Genomic DNA, 19,143 nt, shown 5'->3' on the forward strand with positions numbered 1-19,143 from the left:
GAAGGGGATAGGGTCGAAAAAATGAACATTTCTGATTAATAGTGTTAGGGTGGGTGAAATAGGCCAATTGGACGAGTCATCAGAGGACAATTTACTTTCTTTTTGGGAGAAAAAGGCTGCTCATTCCTACAGCTGCAGCACCTTGCAATGGGTATGCTGTGCATTCCTGCAAGGAGCGCTGAGACCAAGCGCTCATACAGCCAGTGGTGCTGCTCCTGCTAAACTAGAGCAGTCGTCCTCCAACAGAAGGTCAGCACTTTGACCCCAGTGTTCCCCATTTACTATTCATATGGGTGCAGGTTTCTTAATTGAAGAAAATATTTTCTTCCGGTGGAAGGTGAGTCACATGCAGATTACTGTAAAATGACATCAGAGCTGAAGTGCACACTCTCAAATGTTGACTTGCAAACTGACAATTCTCAGATTTGCTGTAATTCAGTTCAATATAATTTTGTGTCAATTATTTTATTTGACATTTTCTGTCATTCACGTACACACACACAAACACAATGTAATCATTTCATTTTGTGCAGGCACCTGGGTTACCTTTGGAGGACAGATAACAAATGAGGTAGGGGAATAATCCTGGTTCATGTTTGACAGGGTGTAACAAAGAGAGTTTCACCATGAAGAGTCCATGGATTCCATGTGTGTGTGTCTTACTGAGGAGGGAAGTGTTTTGATTGTTAGTAGGCAGAGGTGCAATGAACAGGAAGAGGCACATATGAGATTTATCCACTTGATTTTGAAGTGAAATTTAATGTTTTGCCACATTTCAGCTCAATCGGAAAATCTGCATAAATCTTAATAGCCACGGGTCTTCCACATGACCCAGACTGGAATACTGAATATCTAACATCCATCTACTATGTGAATTGTAATGAAATTTGGTTCAGACCCATCATCGTTCCCATAGGATGACCTGTAAAAACCAAGACAATGTCCCCATAAGCAGTGACATTTAGATGAAGGAAATCAAATTGACAAAATACAGTGGAAACTGCTTGTAGTGATCACAGATATAGTGAATACCCATTTAAATGGATCAAAAAGCTTGGGACAAACTCGGTCCTATAGAAATGCTGTTTTAACAATTCGATTACAGTGATCATTTGGGGTCTTTTCATACATGTTTGGAACATACAAATGTAATGTTTTTACAGTTTTTAAGGGCTCTGTCAGTAATTTACTGTGTGTGTGAATGTGTGCGTGGGTGTGTGTGTGTCTGTGTGTGTGTGTGTGAATGTGTGTGTGTGTGTGTGTGTGTGTGTGTGTGTGTGTGTGTGTGTGTGTGTGTGTGTGTGTGTGTGTGTGTGTGTGTGTGCTAGAAGCATTGCTTAAATGCCTACAAAACCAGGCCAAAATCTGTAAACATCCTTCTAACCTAACACTACTCATTCTACAGTTTTCATCTCATTTAATGCAAATAATAATACAATAATAATGATGATGATGATTGCATATATGCAAAAGTAAGCCATAGCAGTAGCGCATGTCCTTACACCTCTCCTAGAGTGTTTCCGCTAGTTTGCCAAAGGGAACCCACATCTGTTTTGGGATATTTGGGCCATATTTGCTATTTTTACAAGTGGGCAACTTTAGGCTCACATCTACTGTATTTAGTTTGGGCCACAAGTGACCAGAATTGACACATTATTCCATAAGTGGCTCACATCTGTATGTTATATGGGTGGACAGGATGGATTGTTTGCACTATTATAGGATTTAAATGAATCAGTGTCCTCTTTTCCAAATTATGTTTAGCTGAGAGACTCTGGATCCAGACGTACAATGCTGGAGGATGCACAGAAAACCTTTTTGAGTTCTTTGTCTCAGCTGTGCCTTCACTGACGGAATTTTGAGCATGTAAATAATTGTATTCCTAATTCCCCTGACTTTTGCTGTTGCCTGTGTATGTGGATGTAGAGAGACTGAAGGAGAAGGCAGGGCAGGGTGATGTCCTCTTTTATACAAGCAAAAATCAGTCTCCTCTGCTAACTTTTGTGGGCCAATGCAATCCATCACATTCTAAATAGGCACGGATTTGTTAATGTATAAATCTGTAAAAAATGTGCAAATGTATTGAGATTTACATCTGTACATCTATTGACTAAATGCTTGCATATCTGTGAATATGTATTGAAGCAGCTCAGTTCAAGTTAATTCATCAATGTCCCTATAACACACATATGAATAAATTAATACAAGAGATATGGACACCAATTCAAAACTCTACAAGACATTTATTCATTAAACATTGAAACTTCTGTAACTAATTCCATGGCAGTTCAACCAAACTTTTCACTCAAAAAAATATTGACCTATTTCTCTTCTGAGGAAAATGGAGGCATCACCAAAGTTAAGGAAGGATCTGGGGACAGCTAAACTTTGCAATGTGAGAAAAATGGTGTCAGAGGGAGAGAAAATACAATAGTTTCATTGCTCTTCTTTATCATGTCAAATTTGCTGTTGAAGGTGGCAGAGGAGCTGATGACTTTGGCATATGAGAATGGAATCAATCTGTTTGACACAGCTGAAGTGTACAATGCTGGAAAGTAAGTATGACTCCATTTAACCTAATACACTTGTCTTTAGGCTACATGTATGCGTCTGTCTTAGTTTTCATGCATGAAGCCCACTCCACTCAAGATGGTGGTAGTAGAGCAATCATTATTTGTTCACATCCTCAGTTTAGCTACAGTATCAATCAATCAATCATTTTTATTTGTATAGCCCATATTCACAAATTACAATTTGTCTCATGGGGCTTTAACAAGGTGTGACATCCTCTGTACTTAACCCTCAACAAGAAACAACAGTTATGAAGGACAACTCTCTTTTAACAAATGTAGGCAAAAGGTAAAAAATGCATTGACACAGTACAATTAAATCATATGTTTGTAATATTTTTAATATTTACATTTACCACTTACAATGTCTGACTTACCTTAGCATAATACTTATATCATGGTCACTTTACATTGCAATATTTTCTTATTTCATTTTATTTCATTTATGCCTTGCTGTATTATTCATGTCATGGTCACTTACTTTTTGCAATATTATTTATATCACGGTCACTTACTTTGGCAATATTATTTATAGCATGGTCACTTACTTTGGCAATATTATTTATAGCATGGTCACTTACTTTTGCAATATTACTTATATACTTTACATCACAATACTTTTTATATCATGCCACTCTTTTATCCTCAGTACCCTTTTGCACATTGTCTTTTTGCAGGTCGATTGTTTTCTTTTTTATTGTGTAGGTTACAGAAATTTCTTTCTGTTTTTTTGTATTATTGCCTTTTCCATTTTAATTTCTGTAGTGTATACTACACTTTCTCTCTGCTGCTGTAACATGTAAATTTCCCCGTTGTGGGATGAATAAAGTATATCTAATCTAATCTAATCTAATATGTGCAACAAGTGAAAAAACAATCATGCAGGAAAAAAGCAAGGGTTTTTAATAAATCTGCAAAAATGTCAAACAACCTTTCACTTTGTCATTATGGGTGACTGATTGTAGATTTATGGGTAAATTGGCAATTCTATCTATTCACGGTTAAATTTACAGGACAGGAAATCATTCAAACATTGAAGGGTTGTAGATTCTAAAGCCATGTAACACTTCCATTTCTAAAATGTGCCAAAATCAGGTTTAAATCTCTGAACTTGACCAATGCTTGCAAATAGATTTCTCTCAGCTACATATTTCATATATAAGGGAAATAAGCCGTAAAAAATAAAACTCTCTCTCTCTCTCTTTCTTGCTGTCTCTCTCTGCTAATCTCCTTTCCCAGGGCTGAGGTTGTCTTGGGAAACATCATAAAGAAGAAAGGATGGAGGTAGACCTTTCAGATTGTGTCTTGTTTTTGTATACTAGTAATCTATTGTTTGATCTGTGATTTAATATGATAATATTAGAAGGTTTTCAGTTTGAAACTGAGCATGACTTTTTAATCCTTAAATATATACAGCATTTATCATCTGCACAGTCAAGCGTCAGACTGTCTAACAGATGTTCAGTGGCATTGCTCTGCTTAGGGACTAACTATACCCTCCTGACTGCTGAAGCAATAGTGTATGCTGTATATTTATATTCTATATGCTATATGCTATATATATATATATATATATATATATATATATATATATATATATATATATAAAGCACTGAGAAATCACAAATGTAATCATATTGCAGATGTTTTGCTTCTGTTCGAGTGGTAAGGTTGAAGCTATAAGTACAATATGCAGATAGATGTTCAGATAAATTGCTGTAGCTTTGTAAAGAACTGCTTTATTTAAAAAAAATGTGGGGCTCTTGGTCTCCATGTGTTTTGTTCACTAAAATGCAAACCCTGTATTATTTCCTAAATTACCAAAGTACCCCTTTAAAGGTTCAGTGTGTAGAATTTAGTGACTTCTAGTGGTGAAGTTGCATGTTGCAGCTGAAGGTCCTCATCACTGTCCTCTCCCACCAGTCTTCATCTGTAAAGATCCTCATCGCTGTCCTCCCTGATCAGTCTTCATCTGTAAAGGTCTTCAGCCATACTTAAAATCAGATCTAGATATGATGATGTATATAAATAATGTATAGACTCATAAACCATGACAGACACAAAAGGCAAACTGGGATTTTTTAGGGTGACGGTAAATTGATCTTCTTTTTGTTATTAGCTGTATGTGACAAATATAAATCAGGTTAGGAGACCTTGAGTCAGCTTCTCGTCTGGAGTATAAAGAACAAATCAACTGTGCCTTCTTGCCTAAAGCTAGGATTGTCAGTAGTTTGTGTTTTGATATAGTTTGTTTGTTTTAATATGTCAAAATACATGGTATGTGTGTGTCAACAGAAATAAAAAGAAGCATCTTTGACTGTTGAAAATCACTGACAGATAGTTCCGGGCATCATATTTGAGTCTGAAACTCAAACAATCTGATTTCAGTGTATATCTATGTTGTCACATACAGGCGTTCCAGTTTAGTCATCACCACCAAAATCTTCTGGGGCGGAAAGTATGTATTATTTCTCTCTCTCTCTCTCTCTTTAACTTCTGTCAGGTATAAGTTAACTAGTACTATTTGCTTGGTATGGGTATTTTTTTAATTTACTTTACCATTCATCTGGGGAAACCATAAAGCCACTCTGGCGAGGTGACTTTAAGAGTAAGAGGGGTCACCCTGCACTAGCTCCTGTGAACTGGCTCACTACAGCAGCGAAAGGGACATCTATGGTTGAAGCCACAATTCCTATTCACCGTGTTTCCCCTCAATCATGGCTCTTTGCTTGAGTGAGGATAGGATTTTACTTTCTGTAACTTGTAACTGTAGCCCCCTCGAAAGTTATTACAGCAGTTCAAGATCAAAACATTAATTTGAGTCAGCTTTTATGTCCAGGTAAGACCCAAACCACTCTGAGGTTACTGATGTGGGTTCTCTGAGAACAAAACAGAACTTTCAGATTAAGGACTTTTTTTATTTCTACACAAAATGAAGATCACTGAATCTCAATCTGTGCTCCTGTATGCTCTGCTGCTGCCCGGCTGATTTTCGCTCCGTTCTTTTTTCTTCTGTTGATGTGATCTTGGATCTTGACAACCACAATCTGTGTGTAGCATCTCTCTTCCCCCTCTCAGCCACTACATTAAAGGAAAGTGTGATTAGACCACTCCATAGAGCTGTGCAGCCAATCTTGGTGGCTGTGGTTGAGGGGTAGAGCAGTTGTCCTCCAACCAGAATGTCGGCAGCTCAATCCAAGTCTTCCCCATCTGCATGCTGAAATGTCCTTGGGCAAAATGCCCCTCATAGAAAAAAAAGTGCTGCTAATGGTTGCACTCTATGAATGTGTGTGTGAATGGGTGAATGGCAAACTGTACTGTAAAGCACTTTGAGTGGTCATCAAGACTAGAAAAGCTCTATATCAATATAAACCATTTACTAATCTACTCACATGCCACTGCTCCTTCTGAGCCTCTCTGCCTGAGCCACAGCCATGTCCACATGCTCAGCAGCAGAAAGGATCAGAAGAGCTGATGGGAATTTCAAAGTACAGAGATGAGACCCAGAAGTTCAGCAATTACATTTTCTGGACTGATGAGCCAAAGATGAAGCTCTACCAAAGTGATGGAAAAGGAGAGAGAAAGATCTCCTCATGGTCCAGAACATACAAGCTTGTACAAGAAGCTCCATGGAGGTGGTGTCATGGCTGCTCCTGCTGACGCCATGCTTATCTTTATTGATTAGCCATCACTGCCAAGTTTCAGGGGTTACATAACAGAAATATTAAGCTTTTTTCTTATCAGTATTAATCAGACCAGCACAGTGGTGCTGTGGTTGGCACTGTCACCTTAAAACAAAATGTTTCTAAGTTTCTGAGTTTGCATGTGTTCCCTGTCTCTGTGGGAGTTTTCTATTGATACTACTGCACTTAAGGTTATTTGGGGAAATTACTGCATGTGTGAGTGTGAATGATAATTTGTCTCTATGGGTGTAGTTTCTTAACTACTATTTCTTGACCCCAATGGAAAACATTCATCTGCAGTGTCAAGGAAAGTAATGAAGGAGAGGCCGTGAGGAGATAGGAAAGGAAAACTGCGGTAACCAGAAAATAAACTGGACTTACACTCAGCAGGGTTTTTTTTTAACCAACTTTATTTACAGTAGAAAATAGACAGACTGTATGGTAACCTGTGCTGTGTGCCAAGTAAAGTTTCCTCCAAAACAGAATGACACGTCTTCACAAAAGATGCTTCAGTTAATTCAAAGGAAACATTTAACTGTCAATTACTCACAGAAGGGTTGGGATTGGCTTCCTCTCCCCAGAAGGATGGTTGGATGGATGAGGGGAGGGAGGGATGGTTGGATTAAATACAGTAATGATGTAATATAGGATAGAAATTACAATTTGATACCCTCTTTAAAAGGTTGTAGATGTCATATTTTAAGTATGAGTTGACAAATGTTTGTTTTTTTCAGAGCAGAAATGGAGAGAGGTTTGTCCAGAAAACACATAATTGAAGGTAAGATTGTTTTTTTGCCATTGGGAATCAATATTAAACCTTCATTTTGTCATTACAGCTGCATGTAACCCAAAAGACCACATAACATCAGAATGTTTATTGTACGTGCATATCTTCATGAAACAGGTCTAAGAGCATCTCTAGAGAGACTTCAATTGGAGTACATAGATGTGATCTTTGCCAATCGACCAGATCCTAACACACCTATAGAAGGTGGGTGATTTTCTCCTCCTGTCTTGTGTCTTTGCTTTCTATGGTGGTGAAATGACTGAGACTTACTAACCCAAGTTTATCTCGCCTCTTTTGCTTTCTTTTGAACTACTGGTGTAGTCTATGATGAAACTGTGGATTACTGTGGATTGTTCTGTAGGGCCTGTGCACGAAAGAGGATAATGGGGCTGATTTTTGAATGGATTCGCCCCTTCTGACAATCTCAGTGGTGCTCTCGATTAGGAGCCAGTTGGTGCAGATTATCTACCCAAATAATTCCTGAAGTGTGAGGGTGTACAAAATAATTAGAGCTTCCCTGATCTCAAATCGTAAATATAAAACATGTTGGATTTTAATGATGATTGGCGAGCTGTGACTAAAAGTTACTATGCATTTCCAACTCACCTCTGTGAAATGTATATGCCAATTCTGCCTTCTCAACAATGATTTCATCCATAGTTTTTTTCTCTTTTTTTCTTTTATGCTATAAAATAGGACACATGTAAGTGCAGCAAGCTGACAACGTCGATGCTCCTCCATGTTTGTTTGTTTTCTAAAGTCATAGTATTAATGAATGCAAGTTTCTGTGAGACCCGGAGTCACTGTAATCGCCACTGTTAAAATTGTTAATTACAAACAACAAGTATGTGGTCTGGTGTTGTGGCCAAATCATCTAGTGTTTGCGTACTGAAGACTATAAGATTAAAAATGTATTAAATCTGTCATCATGTCTGTGGTCTCCCATGTTTTTAAAATCAGTTAAGAGTTGAAAATCGTCTAGAGTGCACCAGGTCTAAGTGTTCCTTAATGTTCCCCTGAACTGTCAAATTCAGTCAATAAAAAGTCCCATCCAGTTAAAGTAAATGGTCTGTATTTAAATAGTACTTTTCAAGTCATAATCACCAATCAAAACAAGTGCAGTTTTGCCATTCACTAAAAATTAAATTTGGTATTTGTCAACTAGCCACTCAACAAAATCATGACTTCTGCTGCAGACTAAAGACACAAGTTCTGACTACACCTTGGTTAAAAAATTATAAAATAAATAAAAATACAGTTTATTTGCACTTACATGTAGCACAATGTAGTTTTTTGAAGCAAATTGTACTTACTTGATTCTTGTTGTTCTGAGTCTTTACCCTCATGGTTGATGCACTTATTGTAAGTCGCTTTGGATAAAAGCATCAGCTAAATGAAATGTAATGTAATGAAACCAAAGTACACATAATCAAATTTAATACACTAATACTGCTGTCCCGCCATAGTCACGTGGAAGTCTGCCTAGCAGGTGTTATACAGTATAACTTAGCATGTTGCCTTTGAACCAAATAAATAAAACCAAAAACACACACTTTTGGATCCATTATTTCAAAGCCTAGAAATGTCTGTGTCTATTCAGGCAAATGGCAGAATGTGAGAAAAAAGAGAGTTTAGAGTTTTGTTCTATCTGATTCTGTTTGTATTTCATAAATATTCTACAGACTTGGTATCTAGGTGAAAACCAAACCAAAATCCTCATTACTCTGACTCTGTTTAATTTAATTGTTTTTAATTTATGATCCCTGCATTGCCTCTCATAGAAAAACATTGCTGCACATTGATGCACTATATGAATGTGTGTGTGAATGGGTGAATGGCAATAAACTGTACTGTAAAGTGCTTTGAGTGGCCATCAAGACTAGAAAAGTGCTATATAAATACAGTGAACGTGCCTTTTAATATTCATAGTCTTCTCATTCAGAAGCATCTGGTTGTACATATAGTTCATAAAGATTATCAAAAGTATTGTTATGGGTAGTAGCTGAAAGAATTCTGATTGTGTTGAGATTTCAGTTTACACAGATTCCTATACTATTGAAGGGCATGAACACATTTCTTACTACTAATTCAAGCAACTTAAAACTTGATGGGTGTGGTTCTGTGGAGCCCAGGAAGTGCAGTCTCAACTGTGCAGTTTTTTGGATGTTGTCAATACTGCAAACCCTAAATGGTAAATGGTTGTATTTATATAACGCTTTTCTAGTCTTGATGACCACTCAAAGCGCTTTACACTACAGTTTGCCATTCACCCATCCACACACACACACACACATTCATACATACAGTGCATCTATTATTAGCACTTTTTTGTTGTTGTTCTATGGGGTAATTCGGGTTTCAGCATCTTGCCCAAGGACACTTTAGCATGCAGATGGGAAGACTGGGGATTGAACTTCCAACCTTCTGGTTGGAGGATGACTGCTCTACCCCTAAGCCACAGCCACCCAAACCTAAACCCCCGTGTATTTCAAACTCACTGATAATGTCACAAATTAAATGACTCCACTGATTTGGGCTATTTTGGTAGAGACGGTGAGGGCAATGACCCATGTGATTAACCACGGGATGGCCATGTACTGGGGTACATCGAGATGGACGTCTATGGAGATCATGGTGAGTTCAAACCTATATCCCAACATCTTGTAAAACATTATATCAGCATCAGATGTCCATGTTTTCTTTGAGATTCAACCAACTTTCTGAATTGGTACAATGACCAAATTATATAGTGATGCCAGTACCGATGTTCGGGTCCACTGTATTTTAAATTTCAGATTACCCTTTGATCTTTTAGAGATGTGTTGGTGAACCTTGGGTTTTGCGTGGGTTTTTCATTGGTCCATTTTCAATGAGGTTGAAATAACACCAATTTGAAGAGGAACTGTATGGAGTAATTGTTCCCTGTGCTTGTTGTAGGAGGCGTACTCTGTGGCAAGACAATTTAATCAGATCCCACCAATCTGCGAACAGGCAGAGTATCACATGTTCCAGAGGGAGAAGGTTGAAATTCTACTCCCTGAGCTCTACCACAAGATAGGTAAGCAACTGCCATGGTCTGTGAGGAAATGTATTGGAAATGCATGGATTATATACTAAATAATAATAATAATAATTATTATTATTATTATTTACAAAGTGCTTCAAAAAAATAATGGCAAAAAGAAGAATTAATTTTAATAAAAGGTAATAAACGGAGGGGAAAGAAGAGAGAGAGATGGGGGGGGGGGGGTTGTAATGAAAATAAAAATGATAGTCTTCAATTCTACCTTTTCGTCATCAGGTGTGTCAGCCTTTTAATTGCAATAAAGTTAAAAGCCGAACCTGATGGTACACTGAGGCTGAAGGAAAATCGGACTGGCTACTGGCTTGTATGGCACGGCTATGACAGCAATTTGGCCCACTCAGTAGATCAGACGTCTTTACCTTTATGCCTTCTCAAACTAAACTAAATACTTACTCTCATGGGAAGCTGAATCAAAAGCTGTTATATATAAAAACTTCATAAAATGTGGTAGCAATACAAGTAGAATAGAAGGAATATAGGAGTAAAAACAATACAGTAGTACGAGAATTACAAGTCGCATGTTAGAAATGCTTCCCTGTAAAAATATGTTTTGAGCAGTGATTTAGATAAAGATACTTTAAATAAAGTTTCACTATTACAAGTCTTGTATATGTGCAGGCATCGGAGCTATGACATGGTCTCCACTGGCTTGTGGGATCATCTCAGGGAAGTATAACAATGGGATCCCCCCTTGTTCATGTGCCTCGCTTAAGGTAACACTTTTTCACTGCCTCTGTCATAATGTCTCATTTATTCTGTCACTGTTTCACCTGAGTGAACCTCAGCTTCATTCACTTCCTGTGTTTAACCTACTTCCCATTTACCAATAAGTGTACCAGCAATCACAATTGAGATAATCAAATACACATCACAGCAAACATCCCAGTAGAAGTATGAGTAATAATAATAATTATTATTATAATTATAATAACAATGCCTGTTGTGTTATTTGTTTAGGTGTGAAAAAATTGGCCTGAGTTTTCCACCTCACAGTCCACAGTGGTGATGAGGAAGATACTACTATACTCATTGTATGTGTGAGCTCAAGCACCGCTAGACTTTTACAAAATGTACCAGCTAAATACCTCTTTGGCCATTTCACAAAAATCTGTTGGTAAGTGAAATGATAAAATATATGTAACAATTATAATTTGTGTCTCCTGAAGAAGAGAAACAAGGTACAACACATTAAGTGTGGAATATACAGGAGAAAACCATATACTCATGTATGGACTGACTGAAGACCTCTACTAAAACATTTAGTGTAGGGCCACGCAGGAGTGTGATATAAGTGTTGAACCAACCAACCAGCTCTGTCAGACGAGTTGTTTGGTCATTGAAATAGTAATAATGATACTTATAGATAATAACTATGCAGGAGAGAAAACAAAAGTTTAGTGACCTTGAGTAATGTGATAATAAGCTGAAGGCTTTACCTCCCATTCTACTTTAAAAGACTCTGGGAACCAAATGGTGTGTATTTTTGTAACACTTTTCTAGTTTTGAGGACCATTCTAAATAAAGGTAGAAGTATCCAGTATAGAACCTTGTGGAACTACATGATTAACTTTTGTGTGCATGGAGGAGTCACAGTTAACATTAACAGATTGTAATCTATCTGATAAATCCAATTTAAAAGCAGCCTGCTGTTCCTTTAATCCCCACATGTTGTTCCAGTCTCTGTGACAGAATCAAATGCTGCACTAAGATCCAGTATAATGAGGAAGTACATTATCTGAGGCCATGAAAGGGTCATTGATAACTCTCAGCAGTGTTGTTTCTGTGCTGTGATAGATTATAAATCCTGATTGAAATTCTTCAAACACACCATTATTGTGCAAATGTAAAATATTTAAAACAATTAGAATATTACAAAACTGATTAGTAACTGCTTTTTCAAGGATTTTTAGAAATGAAGGGAAGGTTTTAATATGTGTCTATAATTAGCTAAAACATCTGGATCAAAGGTCAGTATTTTAAACCTTTTTAAAAATCTTTTCTCATGAATGTTGTACGTTTTGTTTTATAGTTAATATGCACTTTTGCATGCAACATCTATTGCACTTCTGTCTGTCCTGGGAGATGGATCCTCACTTGTGTTTCTCTGACATTTCTACATTTTTTCCCAGTTAAATTGTTTTTGGGCTAGTACCTTACTCTTGTTGAAGGTTAAGGACAGAGGATATTGCACCTTGTTAAGCGCCATGAGGCAACTTTGTGATTATGGGCTATACAAATAAAATTTGATTGATTGATTGAGCAAAGGTTTAATTACTGCAATCCTAAAAGACTATGAAGTCAGTTAGTAAAGATATGTTAATCTGATATAATATAGAGCTGTTAAATAAAGATGTAGTTGGAATAGAATCTAATAGACAAGTTGATGGTTTGATTGAAGACACCAGTGAAGTCAGCTTGGACAGATCTATAGAAGAAAAGTGGTCTTTAAATTTGGGGCTACAGGTAGCCCCCCTGTGGAACGCAAGATAGTAATGTCAAGTGAAAATCTCTAGTTTAAATGTTATGGTATACTGTTATATAGAAAAATATGATACCATAATATGAGTACTGAAGGGTGATTCACAGCAGCAAGGTGGTTTAAACCAATTTCTAGTTTCAAACGTTTCTACCATGCAGATGAAGGCAATGAGTCTCCAATGTCTCCAAAGGTAGTTGTTGCGTAGTCACAGTTTTCCTAGTTCTTTTATGACAAAGAAAGTCTACAAAGAAAAAGAAACCTTGTGGCAGTCTTGTTTGAGCCCTGAACCAAATTCGATATTCTGCCTTAAAGCCTGAACTCTGCTGTGCTATCTGCAACAGGGTTATCAGTGGATGAAGGACAAGATCCTGAGTGAGGAGGGGCATCGTCAGCAGGTGAAACTGAAAGAGTTACAGGCAGTTGCTGAGCGACTCGGCTGCACTCTGCCCCAGCTGGCTATCGGTAAAACAACTGTTAAATGTTGATCTTGTTTTGCTCTTATCATACCCTCCTGCACAGTTGGTATCGTTGTTATTTTTCATCTGGAATACCTTACATTTCTGTTACTGTCTTAATGGCTTGATTTAAATTGGTTGTCACTGGCAAATTCTATCCATTCTCCAGAACACTGTCTCTCACATGTTCTGTGTTGGACTACTTTCCCCTTTTCTACTTGTGTTAAAATTCCCACAGCCTGGTGCCTGAGGAATGAAGGGGTGAACTCCGTCCTGTTGGGAGCTTCCACAACTGACCAGCTGATGGAGAATATCAGAGCAATACAGGTCAGAAAGCATATAGACTAAAAGTATACAGTAACAACCAGTTTGTTAACAGTTCCATAACTGCAGCATTAAATGTTGCCAGGCTCTGAGGATAGAACACTTGAGATATTCAACTAACAGCCACTCTAAAGATTAAAATACAGCATGTGATCCATTGTTGACTTAAATTTTAGTCCAAGTCTGACTTTTACAGACAAACAGTGTAAAAACAAAGACATGGACGCACAAGTAACTTTTCACACTTAAAAGACAACAACAACAAAGTGTTTTTATTCTATGCTTTAAAAAAAAAATCTAAATGTTTTGCATATATCAAGGTTTGCCACAAGAAGTTGAACAGTGTAAACATAAGATATGTGCTACAACTCCATCAGAGCCTCTGTATTGTTTATGCAAGTGTTTAAACTTTTCTTAGCAACATTAGTTTTCCCCACAAATGTTTGATGAGCCACAGTGAGCGCAGTTTGACGCATAGATGTTGCTCCTTTCTCAGCCACAGGTCTTTGCTATTTTCAACATGTGCTGATCAGACGTTGGCATTGTGATGAGCATTGTTAAATAATAAATATGAGCATTGTTAGTCAAGAAGAAGTCCTCTTGTAATGTGATATTATAGCTTTGATGAGGAACTGTAAAAATTTGATATTTGTAATGTCCAAATGTGTCTGAAGGCTTTGTCCATAATCAGTGAGAAATCAGCATGCACTGCAAGTTTGCTGTTCAAAGCTGAAACATAAAACTATGATCGTGTATATATACAGTATATAGTCTACAACTTTTATTCTGCAGTGCAGCAGGGTAGATATTATTATGTAATTATATTATCATGACTTGATCGTTCCATAACCAATCTATAAAATTCACCAGCACCCACCCAGTCACAGTCTGTCCTGCTGTTATCACAGAGTTGTGTCAATTCACTGTGGCCCATAGACTCTTCCCTCCGTTGTCACTCCATCCACTTTTGATAACCTGCAAATGTCCTGGGCTTATGGAGAATTGTGTTCATTACAGGTCCACTAAAAAGAAACAGAATAAACATCGATTATGTTCCATATTTTAGATGCACACACCATGTGACATAGTGTTGGAATCAGGCTGTTTTTACTACTGAGTGCAGTTACAGATTTTTAATGACATTTCTTGCTGCTAGAACAGATGCCAGAAATTCTGGTTTCATTATTGTCTATTTTGTTTTAAGGAAATCCCTGTCACACATTCAGCTGGAAAGTCAGTTTGAAAATGATGCAATGATGCAATTGTGTAGTTTAGAAGGTTTATCTAAAGTTGTACACTGTGTGGAGCCACTTAATCATTAGTTATCAATATACAGTCAAACATGCCAAAGTTTAAAAGTTTACAGTGTGTCATTTTGTACTATGTAAATACATAATGCCAATAAAGAGGGTTGTATGATGAATGCAGAAATGAATAGATGCTTAGTTTATAGTCCGACTTTTTCCATTGGTTACCTCCCACTATGATATCTCAGTGGCCTAACCCTAACTGACAGAGTTAGCACTGAAGCCAATGATCAGCAGATTGATTGTTTAAATACCTTTTGGTCTGGTGGTGGGCTACACTACAGATGACAGCTTTCAGGAATGACCACAGCCACATACGCAGCCAATATAAGGCTGACTCAAGTAAAGGCCGGTTGTCTAAGGTACATTTGACAGTAACATTTCTCTCCTCTTGTTCCTCAGGTTCTCCCAAAGTTATCACTGTCCCTTGCATCTGAGATGGATGGCATCTTGGGAAACAAGCCCTACAGTAAGAAGGACTTCAGATCCTAGAGGCACCAGTGATGAACTGTCTCTGCTTTTGAAAAAGCTGCAACACTCATTAGCAAAATTTGACAAACTGTGAATAATCGGAAATCTGTTTCCAAAAGACACAAGAGGGCATAAAAAAACTCAGTTTACATTTCACCAAGTTCATGCACTTTACTTTCTTGCTCGTGCACTAATTACCACTTTATAGTGCCAATTGCTACCATATGCAATGCTTCAATCCTCATTGAAAAAAAAGAAAAAGTTGCATTTATTTTAATCAGCAGAGGAAGTGAATGGCTGAGTGGGATGAGTCCTATTTTCGCTGTAATAACGACATTAGTTTTTGGAATTAAACTTGTATTATTTATGTTCAGTTTACGCATTTGATTATTGTTACAGCATTGTGGTCATATGTTGTTTAGCTTCAATAATGCATGTTTGATTGTTTTTTGTTGAGCTGTAATTTTTTGCAGTGACCTTCTGTTAAACACCTGGACAGTTACAATGGTGTCTGAGGAAAAAATGTATGACTCAAAATTTAAATAGAGAGCTGTGACCTAATTTGAATTTTTTATTATTTTTTTTTTGCATGTGTTAGCATGTTTAGCACTTGTCTCTTGGTCAATGTGGGAATATGAACATTTATAGAAATTCAATTCAATTTTATTTGTATAGTGCCAAATCATAATATACATTATCTCAAGGCACTTTATAGAGTAAGACTGAGATCTGAGAAACACTTCCTACCAAATAAGTAAACACTTTGGCGACTGTGGAATAAAAAAAACCTCCTTTTAAACAGGAAGAAACCTCTCCAACCAGAACATCTGCATCGGTTGGGGTGAGAAGAGAAAAATGGGGAAGAGAGGAGAGGTGGGTGGAAAAAGAAAATAAGAGTGATATTTATAGATGTAATGATATCAGCCCCAGTCATAAATGGAGAGAGACCAAATTAAGGCTGAAAATAGGTTTTTTTTATTAGAAAAATTCTTTAGGAACTCAAAATGTTCAAAAAGTCCAAAAGCTGGCAAAGCGGGCGGTGGTTGCAGCACAAACAATCTCAGCTCTGTGTCTCCTCTCGCAGACACCAGGTATGGCAGAACCTGTATCGGGGAATTAGACCCTGCTGTACCTCATCTCAGGTGATATGTGATGGCTGCGTCTGGGTATTGACAGAAACAGGTACAGCAAAACACCACGTCAACAAAAGGCCTGCAGGATAAACTGAAAGAAAACAGCTCTACAATTAAACATGCACTCCTTCAGGCTACAGTTTCCCCATCTCAGTCAACCTTAAATATGAATAGAAATGTATTTTTACATTCATTTCAAGAGATGAAAAATCACTACCATGGAAGTAGCTTACTACAGAGAAAATATACTATATAGATATAATATATAATATATTGATTCTTTGGAAAACTATATAATATTAGTAATGGTAAATTCCTTTTCCATTACTAATATCACAAAGCCTGTGACAATAACATTTTCATTTTGATTGTTATTTTCATAACGTTTTTTACCACAATCAGTTACATTGATATCAAATTAAAAAAACTAAAATATGATTTGAGAATTTTATTTCTGAGCACTTCAATAATTTTTACTTTTTCATTAAAAGAGTAAAGGCAGACCCTTTGTTGTTCACTATAGACTGCCATATTTCTCACGTTTAAGTGCAAATATCATTCATCAGTGAACTTAAATATCACTAACATTAACAAACTGGAAAATTAAGGAATCACATCCTATCAAACCAAACTGAAATAACTTTACTTTTATCAATAAAGCTGGATTTTTATGTAAATCTTCACTCATACTAGGAACTCTACTTTGACAGTAATAAGAACCAGTAATCATAAGGTCAAGGTCATGCAATGCACTGCAAATGCAACACTCATCCTGTATCACAACTGTCCACTTCACCTTAGGATTTACATTTGTCTTATCCAAAGCTAAATAATGATTTTGATATTTGTATTTCTTTATTGTCATTACATGTGTCTCGTTTACATTATAAGTATCATATGTAAATTAATTTGCATGTAATCATACTAGTTTGATGACAGCTCGTTGACTATAACATTTTACCACTATATCTCTTCTGTAAGCTACGTCTGTCAGTGTTATATGTTTTTTAAAAGATTTTTAAAGATGACATTATGGATCAATGTTTTCACTTTGCATCGAAGATACTGGATTTTTAATTACTGAAGCAATTATTGCTCTACATCAATGAATCCTTCCCCACACCCGTTTGGCACATACAGTGTTTTATTGTTAGGTGAGGTCTAACAACCGCAGCAGAGAAGGAAGTCAGGTGACGTCTGCATTAGGAGGAGTGGGTCAGGGTGGATGGACAGTTTGCCGAAACACAGGACCTTTGATATACAGCAGACAATTGCTCGTTAACTGTGTGAAACCAACAGTTTATGCAGTTTCTCATCTTTTACAGTTCAGTTCAGGTTAGGCTGCAGGATCCAAGTCAAACCTTGGCAGTCTTAGTGTCTGAGCAGTGAGAACCACTTCTGTGAGGCGCTTTGAGTGATCATCAAGACTAGAAAAGCACTATATAAATACAAACCATTTAAACATTTACCATTAAATACACCTAAAGATACTGATGTTGTTACGGTGAGGACCGCAGTGTGACGCAGATGTGTGAAGAGTTCCTGCGGCCAATGAAGCGTAGTGTACAACCAATGCCGAAGGCAAGTGGCAACCTACCATGTTGTCAACCACTGGTTTGTCAACTGTCGTTTTGAAGCAGAGAGTTTTGAAATTGATCAGCGCCATCTTGGGGGTTTGGAGCCAGGCTCAGTTGAACGTTGCCATATTTGGATAGCAGGGTGGCACTTGGGGAAAGGAACAAGGGTTGGGTCTGAAGTCTGAACTTTTTACCAACACTCCCATCGTTGCTGGCAACTTTAAGCCAAACCCACAGGCCAACTCTTGTAGCCACAGCAGAACTATTTTATTTTCTTTATTTACAGTGGGAGAGTCTATTCAAATACAGTCTATGGCTGAAGGTAGTCAGGCAATAAGTGTCGAGATAAGCTCAGGCTTCCAGCCCAACAGTGTTCAGGGCCCTGTACTGTATGTCGCTGTTGCTTTTGTGGAGGTCAAATAAAGTGGCTGCATTCTGAATGATAAAGAGACATGTTTCTTCTTCTTTTTCATTTTGTTGTTGTGTACAGATGCAAACTGAACAGTTCAATCACAGTCTTGGGGCTAAAAGATTGTATGAAGTTCATTCAAATAAATGTCCTCCAATAGGGTTGGGCTGATGGACGATGCAAATACAATGTTGAGCCAACATCATGATGCCCCTTCCCCCTGTTCATCTCAGCGGTGCAGCCTGCCACGACTCTAATATCAGTGTCTACTAGAACACAGAAAAATACAGTGGAAACTGGATATAGGTCTTTTTATACATGTTTGGACCGTAAAAAAGTTAGTTTTTACAGTATTTACCAGCTCCAATAAAAAAGCCAAACTACCAATGAGCTCCCGACCCTGGTTCAGGGCTGAGATACTGGCCAATAGGAAGGTTAAGATAATGTGAGTTACTGCTACACTTAATAGGAATTCAGTGGATGACACCAGAATCAGTTCATTGATTCACACAGATGGTACATGTGTGGAACAGATATATCGCTTGTGTAATCCCACTTTAAATGACATGCATGCTTTTGTAATTATGTTAATTTTCACAACCAAATGTTTGAAATTAAAATTTGGTTTATTTTTGCGTCTGTTGCATGTTTGAAACATCAACACACCCACCCACTCACAGTGAATCCTGCGGAGGATCTCCTGCTGTCTTCTAACCAGAGAAAGTCTGCAGAAACTCTGGAGGCTCTCACTGGAACATTTGAATGCTTTTGGAAGGTTGCGTCATATTTTCTGCTCTGCTGATACATCTGCGACAACAGTATCAAATCTCACTTTAATGAGTGAACTGACTGTGAGATCTGCT

At 37.4% G+C, this 19,143-nt stretch overlaps 1 protein-coding gene across 3 annotated transcripts in view; it reads left to right on the forward strand.

Moving 5' to 3' along the window:
* Positions 1-18,311, forward strand: part of LOC109630607 (voltage-gated potassium channel subunit beta-2-like) — a 32,411-nt gene extending 14,100 nt beyond the window's left edge. Inside the window, exons 4-16 of one of the 3 annotated variants that reach the window (XM_069526715.1) lie at positions 534-571; positions 2,476-2,555; positions 3,810-3,854; positions 4,984-5,028; positions 6,988-7,031; positions 7,158-7,244; positions 9,589-9,674; positions 9,978-10,098; positions 10,744-10,838; positions 12,946-13,066; positions 13,298-13,386; positions 15,093-15,159; positions 15,964-18,311. In XM_069526715.1, the coding sequence (XP_069382816.1) occupies positions 534-571; positions 2,476-2,555; positions 3,810-3,854; positions 4,984-5,028; positions 6,988-7,031; positions 7,158-7,244; positions 9,589-9,674; positions 9,978-10,098; positions 10,744-10,838; positions 12,946-13,066; positions 13,298-13,386; positions 15,093-15,159; positions 15,964-16,055 (1,010 nt within the window). In that variant the 3' untranslated portion in view covers positions 16,056-18,311. The other 2 variants (XM_069526716.1, XM_069526717.1) reach the window with 2 other exon arrangements.
* The last annotated feature ends 832 nt before the right edge of the window (positions 18,312-19,143 follow it).

The sequence above is a fragment of the Paralichthys olivaceus genome, chromosome 6 (assembly GCF_024713975.1).
Source record: "Paralichthys olivaceus isolate ysfri-2021 chromosome 6, ASM2471397v2, whole genome shotgun sequence".
Classification (NCBI taxonomy): Eukaryota; Metazoa; Chordata; class Actinopteri; order Pleuronectiformes; family Paralichthyidae; genus Paralichthys; species Paralichthys olivaceus.